We start from the raw sequence: 15,883 nt of genomic DNA on the forward strand, positions 1-15,883 counted from the left end.
CAATGGTTTGGTTGAGTGGGCGGAAAAGTGGGAAATGGAATTCAATCCAGAGAAATGTGAGGTAATGCATTTGGGGCGGGCAAATAAAGCAAGGGAATACACAATAAACGGGAGGATATTGAGAGGGGTAGAAGAAGTGAGAGACCTTAGAGTGCATGTCCACAGGTCCCTGAAGGTGGCAGGACAGGTAGATAGAGTGGTGAAGAAGGCATATGGAATTCTTTCCTTTATTGGCCGAGGTATAGAATACAAAAGCAGGGATGTAATCCTGGAACTGTATAAAACGTTGGTTAGGCCACAGCTGGGGTATTGCATACAGATCTGGTCACACATTACAGGAAGGACCTAATTGCTCTGGAGAGAGTACAGAGGAGATTTACAAGAATGTTGCCAGTGTTTGAAAGTTGCAGCTATGAGGAAAGATTGGATAGGCTAGGGTTGTTTTCCTTAGAACAGAGGAGGCTGAGGAGTGACTTAATTGAGGTGTACAAAATTATGAGGGGCCGAGATAGAGTAGACAGGAAGGACCTGCTTCCCCTAGCAGAGAGGTCAATTACCAGGGGGCATCGATTTAAGGTGATGGTAGAAGGATTAGAGGGAACATGAGGAAAAATATTTTCACCCCAGGATGGTGGGTGTCTGGAATTCACTGCCAGGAATGGTGGTGGAAGCAGAAACCCTTAACTCATTTAAAAGGTACCTGGACATGCACCTGAAGTGCTGTAACCTGCGAGGCTATGGACCTGATGCTGGAAGGTGGGATTAGATTGGGCGGCTAGGTTTTAGGCTGGCACAGACACGATGGGCTGAATGGCCTCCTTCTGTGCCGTAATTTCTCTATGGTTGTACAGTTCTACAGAGATCGATAGATTTCTAGTTGCTAACGATATCAAAGGGTATGGGGATAGTGCGGGAATATGGTGTTGAGGTAGATGATCATCCATGATCTAGAATGGCGAAGCAGGCTTGAAGGGCTGAATGGCCTACTCCTGCTCCTATGTTCCTATCTTCCTTTATAAATCACTGGTCTTACCTCAGTAGGAGTATTGTGTCTAATTCTTGGCACCACACTTTAGGAAGGATATCAAAGAGGGTGCAGGGGAGATTTAGCAGAATGGTACCTGGATGAGGGAGTTCAGTTATATGGAGAGATTACAGAGGCTGAAATTACCTTTCATTCCCTGGAGTTTTGGAGATTGTGGGGCGTGGGTGATCTACCTGTGATCACGCAGGATCCTAGTTGAAATTGTTCTCCTTTGAGCGGAAAAGATTAAGGGAAGATTTAACAGAGGTGTTCAAAATTATGAACAGTTTTGATGGAGTAAGTAAGGAGAATCCTTTTCAACTAGTAGGAATATTAATAACAAGAGAATAGAATTTAAAATAACTGGCATCAAAACTGGGGAGATGAGGATTTGTTTTTTACAAAGCAATTTGTTACGATATAGAATGCACTGCCTGAAAGGGCAGTGTAAGGAGATTCAATAGTAACTTTCAAAAGGGAATTAGATAAATATTTGAAAAGGAAAAGTTTACGAGGCTTTGGGGAAAGAGCTGGGGCAGGGGACTAATTGGATAGGTCTGTCAAAATGATTCTAAGCACCTCAGCTGTGTCCTGAGTCATGACAACCGTCAATTATTTTTCTGTTGTGATTCCTGTGGGATCGTGAGGAACTGTACCATTTGGTGTTGGGTTGAGCTATATAGATCAGCAAAATCCAACACTTTAATCCTTGGTTTTATGTAGTGGTATTGTGGGTGGGCCAAGAGGAAATGAGATCAGGCAAGTGGGATAAACAAAAATTGACACACAAGAGCCAAAACCTTAAATAGAATATTATAGCCGGAAAACCTAGCAAAAATCGCGACTGGGTCCCAACTCCCCCAGCTGATGTGCGAATCATCCTGCAAGGCCCCCATCTAGTAATTAAAGTGATATTGAGAGAATCCATCTGCTAAGAAGATTATCTGTGCTTTCACAGAATTTCAGCATTTTTGGTGAAGTGTTTTGTCTGCTGAGCTCATTAAAACACCAAGTGCTCCCTGAGGCACTTTCCAGAAATTTGACGGACTCTGCTGCAAAACCTACTTGGTTTCCATACTTAAGCTGTATGCTTTCAACTGACAAATCCTGGCCATGATAGTGCACAGTAACTGCAAACTACATACCGTTCTGACAAGACCAGAAGATATTTATTGTTTCAACTTCAGAAGATTTATATACCCTATGGAAAAGTGGCAAACGCACAAGGATAACAGTTTTGCATGCCCAGTTTGCATGAAAATTTTAATTTGTGATTATCTTATTCTTTTGTGATTCTTTTGACCTCAGCTTCCATCTGATGCAGAAGCCTGGATTGCTATGTAGCAGTGAGAGGAACGTTGATCCAAAGCATCAATATAAGCAGGGGAACAAATGTTAATCCTGCTTCCCCTTTCTTCAGCCAGTGTCAGAACTTTTATTGCCAAAAAACTACTGCAGTATTTGAAAGGAGAAGCATTAGTCAGTTGTTCCACTAAACTGGTGTTGGCCATGATGCAGTGGGAGGCACATTGCCTCCGATTCAGGCGGTGCATGTAGGATGCAAAAACTCACTGTGTAAAAAACAAATCCTCCTCATCTCCCCTCTAGTTTTGATGCCAATTATTTTGAATCTGTGTGCTCTAGTTACTGACCTTCTCAATAGTGGAAAGAGTTTATCTTTATTTACATTTCCAAAACCTTTCATAACTTCTAACATCTCTGTTAAATCTCCGCCTATACTTTTCAGCTTTAAGGAGAGCAATCTCAGCTGGGATCTTCAGTGTTCACAGGTAGATCACCCCTTAATCTCCTAAATTCAAGAGAATACAAGCCACGTTTATTCAGCCTGTCCTCACAATTTAACACTTTTGCACTGTTTTTCTACTTTACTTTCAAGCTTTGTATCTCTTATCATACTAAATATCATTCCTGACCACAGGTGCAACCAGGAGTCCTGAACCCAGCTTCTACCAAAGCTTTCAATACAAAAAGAAAACACAGAGCAAGCAAAAAGCCATTCAGCCCATCAAACCTACTCCACCCAGAATCCAAGTCTGATTATTCCCTCATGGGTATCCTTGCCATAAAACCACTTATTGATCTCCTACTTTACGGAATGTTAATTTCCTTCATCAACCTCCTGTAAAAAGCCCCTATGATATTGTAAAGTAACTCTACAAACCTGCTTGTCAACAGATATCAAGCCAGCTAAACTTAAGGCTACCAATTGACTGAGGGCTGATTTTATAAGTCTGTCGTCAATTTCGGCAACAGGCAAAAAAGTGGTGGCCCAATGCCAAAGAACTGCCGCAATTCCAAGTGCGGCAGCTCATTTAAATAGCTGGGGCGGGCTGCACCCCCGCCCCGATCACGTGGAGGGGGCGGGCTGTCCGTCCCCGGAAAATGCCCTGATTCCATTTTTAAAGGGCTGTTACCCCTACCAGCATATTTAAATATTTAAAGAAAGTTTAAATGAAAATAAATGAATACATCTCTTTTTCCCCTCTTCCACCCCCACAATAACAAATAAATTATTTGCCCTTCCCCCCCAAACACTTACCTTTACCATCTGACCTCCCCCCCTCCCCAAACCTTAAAGTACAACCCTTTCCACCATCCCTTACACCCATGACATTTATTTAACCCCATCCCCCCACCTCCCCCAGCACTGAGAAACTTACCTCCTCCCCCCTCCATACCACCCCCCCCCCCACCGATGTGGAGCGCTCCTTAAAATCCAGCCCTGAACCAATAATCTGGGAGCTTTTCCCATATCTCCCCTATCCTGATTTTTTACACGTGCTGTCATCCACCTCTGCTATTCCTTTCACTGGTACTTATTTCAGATGTACAAGTGGACCCTGGAATGGCTCTTCCACCAGGTTTTCCTTCGTGTGAGATAAACACCTGATTATCGTTTGTTTGCCTCACCCCTCCCCCAACTGTAACATACCACTAGAATTGGGAATTCCCTTTAAATGGGAACTGCAGGTGTCAAGGCATATTGGGACACAGCATGTTGGGAGTCTACACAAAATTATTTATGTTTTTATTTATTCTCGGTCAAGGCTGGCATTTATTGTCAATCCCTAGTTACTCTGAACCAAACAGCTTGCTAACAACATCAAAAGGCAGTGAAGAGTCAACCCACATTGGTATGGGATTGGAGTCACATATAGTCCAGACTGGGCAAGGATATTAGTGCACCAGTTGGGTTCATGATCATTTTTATTGATGCCAGGTTAAAAAAAAAACTGAATTAAAATTCTCAAAGTACCATGGTAGAAGTTGAACTCACAATCCCTGGATTATTAGTGCAGGCCTCTAGGATCAAGTTCAGTGATATAACCACTACACGACTGTATCAAGTTGTGATAACAGCAGCAAAATAAAATCAGACTTGTGTATTGTTCAAGGCCAAAAAACATTCAGCCACTCTCTTTATGAGTTCACAAGATAGTCTCCAAAGAAACCGCATCAATCCTTGCATTCAACTTAACCAAGCTTTATCGAGTGCTTATAACTAGGCTGTTAAAACGGGGAGTGAAATCATGACTATTAGTCAAGAGGGAAAAATGTAAAAACCGTTCCATTTTCCATGCTGGCCCTTGTTATTTAGTGATCTTTCCACAATTTGCAAAGACTGGCCAAGATCCCGAGAGGCGAGACGCTGGAGCCGGTCAAAGCTCCACTTAATTCTGGTTTCACCAGCTGCAATGAGAAGGGCGACTCTTGATACTGGTCTGCTCATTCGACAGCACTTTGCCAAACAAACACTCGCAGAATCAACTCTTCTTGATTCAATTTCAATCTTGAAACAATGCAGTGAATGCTTCCATGTTTCACAATCAAGTCTTGACACAGTGTTCTCCACCCTCCCCATGTCCTTCCTTCTCTCTGTGGGATGATTTATCTCAATCCAATTCTTCTGAAGAAATCATTCCGTATAACCGAGTATTTTTAATAAATATTCAAATTTTCCTCCCTTGTTCTCCCTTTCTCTCCCGCTGTTGCTGAGATTTCCTTCAAGGCCCCTCTGGGACCTTGAGTGAGTTTCCATTCAGCAAGTATAAGCCCAGGTATTAAATTTCAGCAAGCTACTTATTTTCTATTTTTAATTCATTCTCAGGTTGTGGGCTTGCCAGCATTTATTGCCCATCCGTAGTTGTCGGTTTGATACAACTGACAGGGACTTGCTAGGTCACTTCAAAGGGTAGTTAAGAGTAACCACATTGGTGTGGGACTGGAGTCACATATCGGCCAGACTGGGTAAATTCGGCAGATTTCCTTCCATAAAGGACACTAATGAACCAGATGAGTTTTTACAACCATTCAAAAGCTTCATGCTCACTCTTACGGCTGCCAGCTCTTTATTTCCAGATGTTTTTTAAATTGAAGTCAAGTTATCAAATTGATATGATTGGGCTTGAATTCACAAATACCAGCAATAGTCATTGGACAGCGATCAGGAGCAGGGACCCTGACCCATTGGAAGACCCCCAACTACCAACATGACTGGGGCAGTTGAGTTTTAAACTTTAATAAACTTAACTGAGTCAGTCAACGCTTTAGGACCCATTTTCTATCGGAAGCACTATTCTGTGAATTTCTGGCTAATAATCTATATACACTATTAATTCAATTTTGCATGTGTTCCTGTTTAGAGATTGAGGAGTGATCTAATTGAGGTGGTTAAAATTATAAATGGATTCTATAGGGTAGACAAAAACTATTTCCTCTGGTGGAGGAATCTAGAACAAGAGGCCATAATCTTAAGATTCGAGCTAAATCATTCAAAAGTGAAATCAGGAAACAGCTTTAAACAAAGGTTAGTGGAAATGTGGGATGCTTTCTGGCTGTGGAGGCTTATTAAAGGTCAAGGCTGAGATCAATAAATTATTGTTGCAAAAGGGTATCAAGGGATTATGAATTAAGCAGATAAATGGGGTTGAGGTACAAATCAGCCATTCTTCAGGGGCTGAATGGTCTCCTTATGTTCCTCTGCCTGTGTGATGCAATGTGTTGCCATACTGTTCTTTGACCCCTAAAGCTGCTTTGCATCTGAGCAAGTCCGTTTGGGTTAAATCTTCCTCTGTCTGCCATCCACTGGAACCCTGTGCTTGCCGACCTACATTGGCTTCTAGTCTGGCAATGCCTTGATTGTGAAATTGTCATCCTATTCAAATCCTTCCATGGCCTCATCGCTTCCTCCAACTCTACAACCCTCCAAGGTCTCTGTGCTCCTCCAATTCTGGCCACTTGCACATCTCCAATTTTAATTGCACCACCATACTCCTTAAAACCTACCTCTGCAACCAGGTTATTGGTCACCTGTCTTTCTTAGGCAGTTCGTTGTCAAAGTTCATTTCCTAATACTTCTATGAAGTGCCTTGGGACATTTTACTATGTTAAAGGCACTGTAAAAATGCACGATATTGCTATTGTTGTATGTGTTCAATCATTTTGAACCTAATTCCACCGGGGTGTATTCCTATTGCAGAAACCTGCCACTCATTTGGCTTGAAGCCAGCAATTTCTCTCAGAGAAAGCATATGGCAGTTTACGGGAAGTGGGATTCTCACACTGGTGCCATTGGAGTGCTTTTTTCTGCCAGTGGAGGTGCTCTCTCGTACTTTAACTGTGTCTCATGACTCTGCCTTGATTATCACAGGACAGTTGATACTCATGGAATCCTACCCTGATCTTATTCAAAGTCTTCAATGAGAAAGGGACAATAAGATAAAGAAAAGTAATTTTTTTTGCTACACAATAAACTATGAACGAGAGTTTGAAAAATGATCTGGTTAGGAGCACATTGTACTCTGTAACCCATTGTTATGTTTCTATCCCAGTACAAAAAAAACTTGTATTTGAAACTTGTTGCTCAAGAAGTACTTTGAAATTACAACACAGAAACTGGTGGTTCAGCCCAAACGGTCCAGGTTGGTGTTTATCATCTACATGAGCAGTATCTTAATTCCATGTACCTGCTCTGTTCCCATATCCCTTTATCCCCCCTCTCTTTTAACCACCTATCTAATTTAGTCTTAAATGCTGCATTGACATGGTCTCACCTTCAGTTACCATTCCTAGTCGTGCAACCCTTGGCTTCACACCCCTCTGTGTAATCATCAACTAAACTCTTCACTGATGTTACAATATTCTTCATTCATTTATTTCTTAATAACTATATTTTTAACCTACTTGCCCATTTTAGGATTTAGGAGAAATTTATTTACCCAGAGAGTGGCTAGAATGTGGAACTTGCTATCACAAGGGGTAGTTGAAATGAGTAGCATAGATCCATTTAAAGGGAAGCTAGATAAATACATGAGAGAGAAAGGAACAGAAGGATATGGTGATAGGGTGAGATGAAGTAGGCTGGGAGGAGGTTTCTGTGAAGCACAAACACCAGCAAGACCAGGCCAGGATACCAGGGAGAACTCCCCCACTGTTCTTCAAAATAGTGCCATGGGGTATTTTACGTCCACCTGAATGGGCAGACTGGGCCTTGGTTTAAGGCCGCATCTGAAAGACAGCGCCTCTGACAGTGCAGCATCACCTCAGTACTGAATCATGTGCTCAAGGCCCTGGAGTGGGACTCAAACCTATCAGCTTCTGACACAGCTACTCACTGAGATATAGTGGAGATGGTTAAGGCCAACAGCAAAGTTGACCATTCAATTTTAACCATGCTCTATAAATACAGTTATCAGTTTGTTTTTATTACAGTTTTAAAGTTCCCTGGATTGGTAAGTGTCTTGGCATAGAAGACAGGAGTTCATCTAAACACCACCCCTGGCATTCAGGACACAGCCCCAACCCTAGGATGCTCCAAGTGGCAGGTTCCCACCCTCACCCATTGCAACACTGCTTTCTCGTACAGTGAGAAGGAAAACATAGTGGGTGTGGGAGGACTATCCAGTTGCTGCCCACAGCTGTCTGGACACTAGCAAAGCTGTAGTGGCAGGTTGCTGGTGGGCCCTGTCAGACAGGGTACAGCACAAGGCACAAGGCGACACATAACTGGTGCGAATGGCTGTATGAATGACCTACAGCTGCTGTATATCACTTGGAGTACTGTGCATATTACTAAAAAGGATATAGAGGCACTGGAGAAGGTATAACAAAAAAGGATGATATCAGAACTGAGAAGTTATAAGAATCAAGAATATTAAACAAGCTGGGATACTTTTCTCTAGGAAAGAGAAGGCTGAGGAGGTAACCTGATAGAGGTCTTGAAAATTATGAGAGGGTTTCATAGTGTAGACATAGGGAAGATATTTCCACTTGTGGTGGAGACTGAAACTAGGAGTCATTAATATAAGATAGTCACTAATAAATCAAATAGGGAATTCAGGGGAAACCTCCTTACCCAGAGAGTGGTTAGAAAGTGGAACTTGCTACTACAGGGATGCATTTCAAGGGAAGCTAGATAAACATATGAGGAAGAAAGGGATTGAATGATATTCTGATAGAGTTAGAAGGAGGCTCATGTGGAGCATAAACACCAGCATAGACTAGTTGGCCAAATGGGGCGGTTCTGTGCTGTATATTCTATGTAATTCTATGTAATATGTGGCATGTGCGGTTACATGACCTGCGACATAACGCCAGCCGTTTATGGCTCCCTCTCCAATTGCTAAAGGATCATCAAAGCTCTTGGACGGCAACATATCCTTTGCTGTGTTTAACAGCTCCCTGGGAGGGCATTCTTAACGCAGCATTTATTTTCATTCTCGAAATTTGCCATAAAAAATAGCATTTGAGTGATGGTAGTCAGCGTGGAACTTGTTTAATGCTCTTCTGTTCTAATTTTACTTCCAACCTCAATGTAGTGCCTTGCTGCCTCATCCACAGATCCCTTGCCTCAAGTTTATGACTTTTTTGGTTTTAAGATCCAGACAAACAAGGTCACACACTCACAAACACAGAGACGCACAAACTCACACACACAAACGCACAAGCTCACACAGCTGCACATAGAATGCACATACACACACACAAATGCACACATTCACGTGCACACACACATACATAAATGCACATGCACGCATACACAAGCTCTCACACGCACACGCATAAATGCACATGCTTACATGCGCATACACACACACACACATAGGTGCTTGCACAAGCTCACACTACGCACTCACACACACACACACAGAGAAACATACATATACACACATGTACAAACACACATGCACAAACACACATGCATTTCACATTATAATAATCTCCCAGGGCCGCACAACAGAAATTACAGGCAGATCTTTCTGAAAGGTTTAGGAATTCAATGTAATGCAAGCTTACCCTTCAAAGGAAAGCTGCAAGTGCTGCTGCTTTGTAAAGTATCCCAATAACTTCCACTCTTTAGTATGTTGTAATTTAGAAAAGTACTGAGCTGAGTTCCCCTGGTGTCTTGCCCAACACTTATACCTCAACCCACCTCGCCAAAGGCAGATAATCTGGTCATTTATCTCAAGCTGTTTGTGAGGGTTTGCTGTATGCAAATTGTCTACTGCATTTCATACATGATAGCAGTGACTTCAAAAGTACTTTATTGACTGCAAAGTGCTTTGGGACATCCTAAGGATTTGAAAGAAACTACATAACTGCAAGTCTTTCTTCTGTGCCCTTTTGTATCGCACTGCTCCCACTGCTTCTTGACATTTGTCAAAATGCAGGAGAAAAAATTTGCTCGCAATCGCTCTCATTTTGTATATGAGCGTGTTTACCTGACACTAAATGGAACAGATATCTGCCTGCTTATGGGCTGGACAATTAACAATTTTTCTACAGAAATATCTATAATGTACGCTATTTTGCCTTTTTAAGAATCCATTTCACTGAGGCCTGAGATTGCCCTCTCCTGCTTTTTCTGTTGACTCCAGGATTTCCCCTCTTCCCAACACTCTAAAGATTTGGTGTCTGGGAGCAGGCTCTCAAGGGTTGTCCATACCGCCACCCCTCTAATAGTCACTTCTCTGTCCCCTCCGAGCACTGGGCTGTACTCCAGTCTTTATCCCCTGCCTCTCTATTAGAGCTCCATTTTCTGTCTCGCACTACGCCCGACATACCTGCTTCCTCGCCTACATATCTGAGATCTCCTGCCATCTCCATAACTCCAAACTATGACCTACTCCTCAGCAGTAAATTGCAGATTTTGGCAGATAAAATCGTTAAAAGTTTCAAAGGGTGACAATTACCGGACATCAGTAATAATACATATAATTTTCCACTCATCCTCTTCTATTGTCAAACACATTGCTTGCCTGCACATATGTTTAGCATTGACAGATAATAGCAGGTACCTGGGGGATGATTATAGCACAGTAATCTTAGCACAGAACTTCAGCTGATGTCACAAACAATAAGCATGAAATTTGGATGGTTTGCAACATCCAAGGGTGTGATTACAGTCTTGAAATAATTCCAGTGGCTCTTTACTTGTCTTTATACACTGCTGTGAAGTTTATAAAAGATGGTTTAATTCAGCTCTGGATTCTGTTCTTGTGCTGACAGCAGGTTTCCTTGTAGTCTCCGACAGCTAGTGTGCACCTGGCTTCTCAATACTCCTTGCCATCCCTACTAACTGAGACCAAGGGAATTAAATGCCAAGGAAGGCAACCTGTCAAAGTAGTTTAATATGCGGCATAATTCCATACTTCTATTCCATTTACTCTTGGAGGTGTTGAGTGTAGGGAAAGATTTTTCAGAATCTTGCCTCCAAGAGCTAACTGAGTGGATACAGTTTCTGGTATGACTGTATGTGGTATTGTTAAGTTGACTGATCATGCTTTATTCGTGTTCTTCTAGTGAGGGATTAATAACTGTGATGTCATAACTCAGGTCTATTGAGTGAATACCAACAGCTAATAACCAGGAAAAGGGATATGAGTATTAATTGTACCAGGGGATATCCTGAGTCTTTGCTCTGAGGACTAGGGTATTATAACTAGCAGTAAGTAACTGGCTTTCTTACTTTCTTTTTAAAATTGTTTTACATCTACAGCAAAGTGTGGCGGCTAAAGTGTGACAGATGGAGTGTGACATCTAGAATGCGATAGACTCAAAGATTGTGGCATTACTTTACATATAATACCTTTTTATTCTAACACGATCACTAAATCGTTCCCAATTATTTATTACTTCAATATTTTTGTGCAAGCTGTACCTTCTTTAGTGTTGCCTTCTCCAATCAGTGGTTGACCAACAAGAGTTCGGTACTCGGGCACAACCTTCACAGAATACTTGGTGTCTGGGAGCAGGTTCTCAAGGGTTGTCCATGTCTGCACCCCTCCAACAGTCACTTCTTTACTCTCCCCTCCAAGCACTGGGCTGTACTCCAGTCTATATCGAAGAACATTCCCCGGAGCAGCAGTCCAGCTGACCTTGAAATTATCCGTGCTTTCGTCAAATACCTCCAAATTACTCGGTGACCCGAACTCTATGGGAGGAAACAGAAAAGCAGCATTGTTAAATCCAAGGAAAATGTAACATGGGCTACAATGAAAGGGACATCAGCATTTACTGTAGGAGGACCTGGATAGGTTGAATTGGATGCAAAATCAAAATCACTCACTCACATTTTAGAATTGTTGCTGCTACTCATCGAACAGGATGGACCAGAGAGTCCAGAATACTGCTGGGAACATTAACCAATGGGCAGTGCTGGCTCAGGTTTACTATTCTGTCTCAGCTGCCATTTAGTTTTAATTCAACATGCTTGTACCGCGATTAAAATCCTTAAACGTGGAACTTTGCCCAATGTGGCCTGTACATCCAAGTAAAAATTGTCTCCATTCACAAATTCAGTTGCTCCTCAAAGCATTCAACTAGATTCAGGAAGCGTAAGCTATTGCTTCTCAGACCTTGCCGATTGTGCCTTAAGTTTTTCGAAAAACGACAGCCTGTTCAATGACCAATGATTTAGTCCTTCAATTATAGATTTAAGAATGGCTTCTTCCATATAGTAACATCACTGTGGTTGAATTTTAAGAAGTTAGATTGTTAAAAAAGTTATATGCCGATAAAGCATCCATATCCTAGGTGTGAAATATTTTCAGTGAAGAATATTGCAGGATCTTTCATGCTGCAGTGCAGGTAGCATAGAACTACATAATATTTACCTCACAGAAACAGGCCATTCGGCCCAACTGGCCCATGTTGGTATTTATGCTCCACACGAGCTTCCTCCCACCCCTCTTCATTTCACCCTATCAGCAGAACCTTCTATTTCTTTCTCCCTCGTGAGTGTATCTAGCCTCCCCTTAAATATATTGAGGTTATTTGCCTCAACCGGTCCGAACAATCTCACCACTCTCTCGATAAAGAACTTTCTCCTGAATTCCCTTTTGGATTTATTAATGACTATCTTATATTTATGGCCTGTTGTTTTTACAATCCACAAGTGGAAATATCTCGTCTATTATTACATGATTATATTGCTACACTTCCACAGACAACTTCAGAGGATTAGTTTAGGGTAAAGGTCTTCTAGCAATTGACAGCAACATCTGCAATGTGAATTTTAAAATTGCAGTGAACAATTAATCTTCTTATTCTTCTTATATTCTTGTCCAGCCCCGAACGAGCAATTATGTGAAGGCTGGGGTGCTCAGATATTGTCCTAAGACATTACATTATACTGTTGTGTGACTCACAAGCTAATGCAATGGATTTGGCGATATGCTTGAACAACATAATGCCTGACTCCCCATGTGATCGTAAAGTATCTCAGGGCCATAGTTAGTCACAAAGCACAATCAGCGCATTGAGCTGCTGTGCTCTAGTGCGAAGGTACATTAGAGGCTTCTCTCACTGACTGTTTCATGATTTATGTGCGATGTTGAGAGTGAAACATTTGGCAAAAAAGTATGCAGACCCCCATGACACCTAGAACTATAGCCAAGACAATGTTACTTGTGTCAGAGCCAGCAGCAATGAGTACTTTGACATATTTTTCTTTCAAAAACAAAAGAAGGCCCCATTGTGTTTTCTGTCTGTAAATAAAGTAAATGAATTGCAGGAATAAAAACAGAAAATGCTGGAAATATTCAGCAGGTCTGGCAGCATCTGCAGAGGAAGAAACAGAGTTAACACTTCAGGTCGATGATCCTTCATCAGAAGTCTCATCAACCTGAAACGTTAACTCTGTTTCTCTCTCCACAGATGCTGTCAGACCTGCTGAATATTTCCAGCATTTTATGCTTTTATTTCAGATTTCCAGCATCTGCAGTATTTCACTTTTGTATTAACGACTCGCAGGTGGTTAACTAGCTGCATACCAGTTTGCACAGAAGCTCTACATATTTGTATAACATTATAGCCTCCGTTCTTCTACAGAAAGAACAATGCATTTCAATTACACTATAGGTAAAGCTTTTAATTTAGGATTAAATGCAATTCAACCACCCCCACCCCCCCACCTCCCAAAAAATACATGGGTTGTAGGATGTGTTCAAGACTTGGACATGTATTTTACAGTTTATTACAAGATACAGTCTGCTCATAATCCCAATTATTTGATCATTTTAAGCACCTGCTTTCCTGTGTTAGTTACATTGATTAATTCCAATTACTGAAAAGTTCAATTTTTTTCAGCACATACATGACTTCAACTGTGAAGAGTAGACTGTATTCCAGGATTCGCCCCAGCCTGTATATGTTGGAACACACTCACACTTGCTCCCAAAAGATTACTGCAAAATCATACAGCACAGGAGGAGGCCATTCAGCCCATCGTGCCTGTGCAAGCACTTGGAAAGAGTTATCCAATTAGTCGCATTCCCCTGTTCCTTCCCCATAGCTCTCCAAATTTTTCCTTTTCGAGTATTTATCCCAAATTTCCTTTTGAAAGTTCCCATTGAATCTGCTTTCAGGCAGTGCATTCCAGATTGTAATAACACACTGTATAAAAGGATTCTCTTCATCTACCCTCTGGGTCTTTTGCCAACTACTTTAAATTTGTGTCTTCTGGTTACCAATTCTCCTGCCAGTGGAAAAAGTTTCTCCTTACTCTATTAAAACCCCTTATAATTTTGAACACCTCTATTAAATCTTCCCTTAACCTTTTCTGTTCTAAGGAGAACAATCCCAGTTTCTCCAGTCTCTCCAGTCTCTCCATACAACTGAAACCCCTGGTATCATTCTGGTGAATCTCCTCTGCACCGTCTCCAAGGCCTTGCCATCCTTCCTGAAGTGGTCTAACCAGCGGTTTATAAAGGTTTAGCATAACCTCCTTAGAGTAATGCAAATTCTGTGCATTCTAATAATATTGACAGTTCATTGTCAATCCCTTAACTGCCGCATTCACCTGGGTATTAGTAACACAGCTATACAGATGTTTGGTGTTAGGGGAACTGAACATTCAGGAATTCAATCAATCATTTCAGTTTGAAAATGATATACATTTGGATGTTTCAATTCTGTATGTGCTTTTAATGTAGCAGGTGCAGATTTTAGTATGAATTTCTCATCTTTTCCAAGACACGTAGGGAAATTGCATAGAAAGGCATAGAAAGTAATGCGTATTCACAGGAGAAAGAGAGGGTCACAATTTACGTTATGGAGGTCGCCCGAAGAGGCTGTTAATGGTTCAGCTCAAACTCTACTTCTTCATGAGTATCTATACTTGTCAACGAGAAGGTTTAATAGTTCATGGAGTAATTCTCGATCTGTTGCAATTATGAGTTAGACGTTAAAACTGGATCCTGGTCAAACAACATCCAACTGCAGTAATGGTGCAGAGAGTTTTTCTTTTCAAATAATTATCCTCGTTTTTCTTTCACCCACCCTCTACAGGCCACTGACATCCAGCTCCCAGACTTCTATCTTAGTTATTGTTTACCTAAGGCTCTCCTGGGTGGCCTCCCTTTAACTTCAGCTCATCCTAAACTTAGCTGCCCTCATTCCATTCCACTCGCTGGCCTACAATGGCTCTCATTGCCCTAATGCCTCATGTTTAAAATTGTTATCATTGTGTTTAAATCCCTATGGCCTCACCCTTTCCTATTTCCCTAACCTTCTCCAGCCCTACAACCCTCCGAAAACTCGGGACTTCTCCAATTCTGGCCTCTTGTGCACCACCAGTAATTAATAGGATCGAACACTAGCTTGGCACCAAAGAGCAGATGGTGATAATTAGTTTGGGACAGTGACTATTAGAAGTCCACAGTGGGATCTCTTTTGGGCTCTGCCGGTTATATCATTCCCAAGTAATAAGGAAGAGGATGCTCCAAGCAAAGGGAGCACAGAAACATAGAAACATAGAAAATAGGAGCAGGAGTAGGCCATTCGGCCCTTCGAGCCTGCTCCACCATTCATTATGATCATGGCTGATCATCCAACTCAGTAGCCTGGTCCCGCTTTCATCCCATACCCTTTGATCCCTTTAGACCCAACAACTATATCTAACTCCTTCTTGAAAACATACAATGTTTTGGCCTCAACTGCTTTCTGTGGTAACGAATTCCACAGGTTCACCACTCTCTGGGTGAAGAAATTTCTCCTCATCTCAGTCCTGAAAGGTTTACCCTGTATCCTTAGACTATGACCCCTGGTTCTGGACTCCCCCACCATCAGGAACATCCTTCCTGCATTTACCCTGTCAAGTCCTGTTAGAATTTTAAAGGTTTCTATGAGATCCCCCCTCACTGTTCTGAACTCCAGCGAATATAATCCTAACCGACTCAATTTCTCCTCATACGTCAGTCCCGCCATCCCAGGAATCAGTCTGGTAAACCTTCGCTGCACTCCCTCGATAGCAAGAACATCCTTCCTCAGATAAGGAGACCAAAACTGCACACAATATTCCAGGTGTGGCCTCACCAAGGCCCTGTATAACTGCAGCAA

The 15,883-nt window shown here is 41.9% G+C and overlaps 1 protein-coding gene across 3 annotated transcripts in view; it reads right to left on the reverse strand.

Moving 5' to 3' along the window:
* LOC137376636 (collagen alpha-1(XII) chain-like) overlaps positions 1-15,883 on the reverse strand; it is a 268,726-nt gene that overhangs the window by 199,151 nt on the left and 53,692 nt on the right. For 2 of the 3 annotated variants that reach the window (XM_068045570.1, XM_068045571.1), the window contains exon 12: positions 11,205-11,477. The exons of the other annotated variant lie outside the window; for it this stretch is intronic. In XM_068045570.1, the coding sequence (XP_067901671.1) occupies positions 11,205-11,477 (273 nt within the window). The remainder of the gene's footprint in view (positions 1-11,204; positions 11,478-15,883) is intronic. 3 annotated transcript variants of the gene reach the window in all.

This window comes from Heterodontus francisci, chromosome 13 (assembly GCF_036365525.1).
Source record: "Heterodontus francisci isolate sHetFra1 chromosome 13, sHetFra1.hap1, whole genome shotgun sequence".
In the NCBI taxonomy this organism is placed as follows: Eukaryota; Metazoa; Chordata; class Chondrichthyes; order Heterodontiformes; family Heterodontidae; genus Heterodontus; species Heterodontus francisci.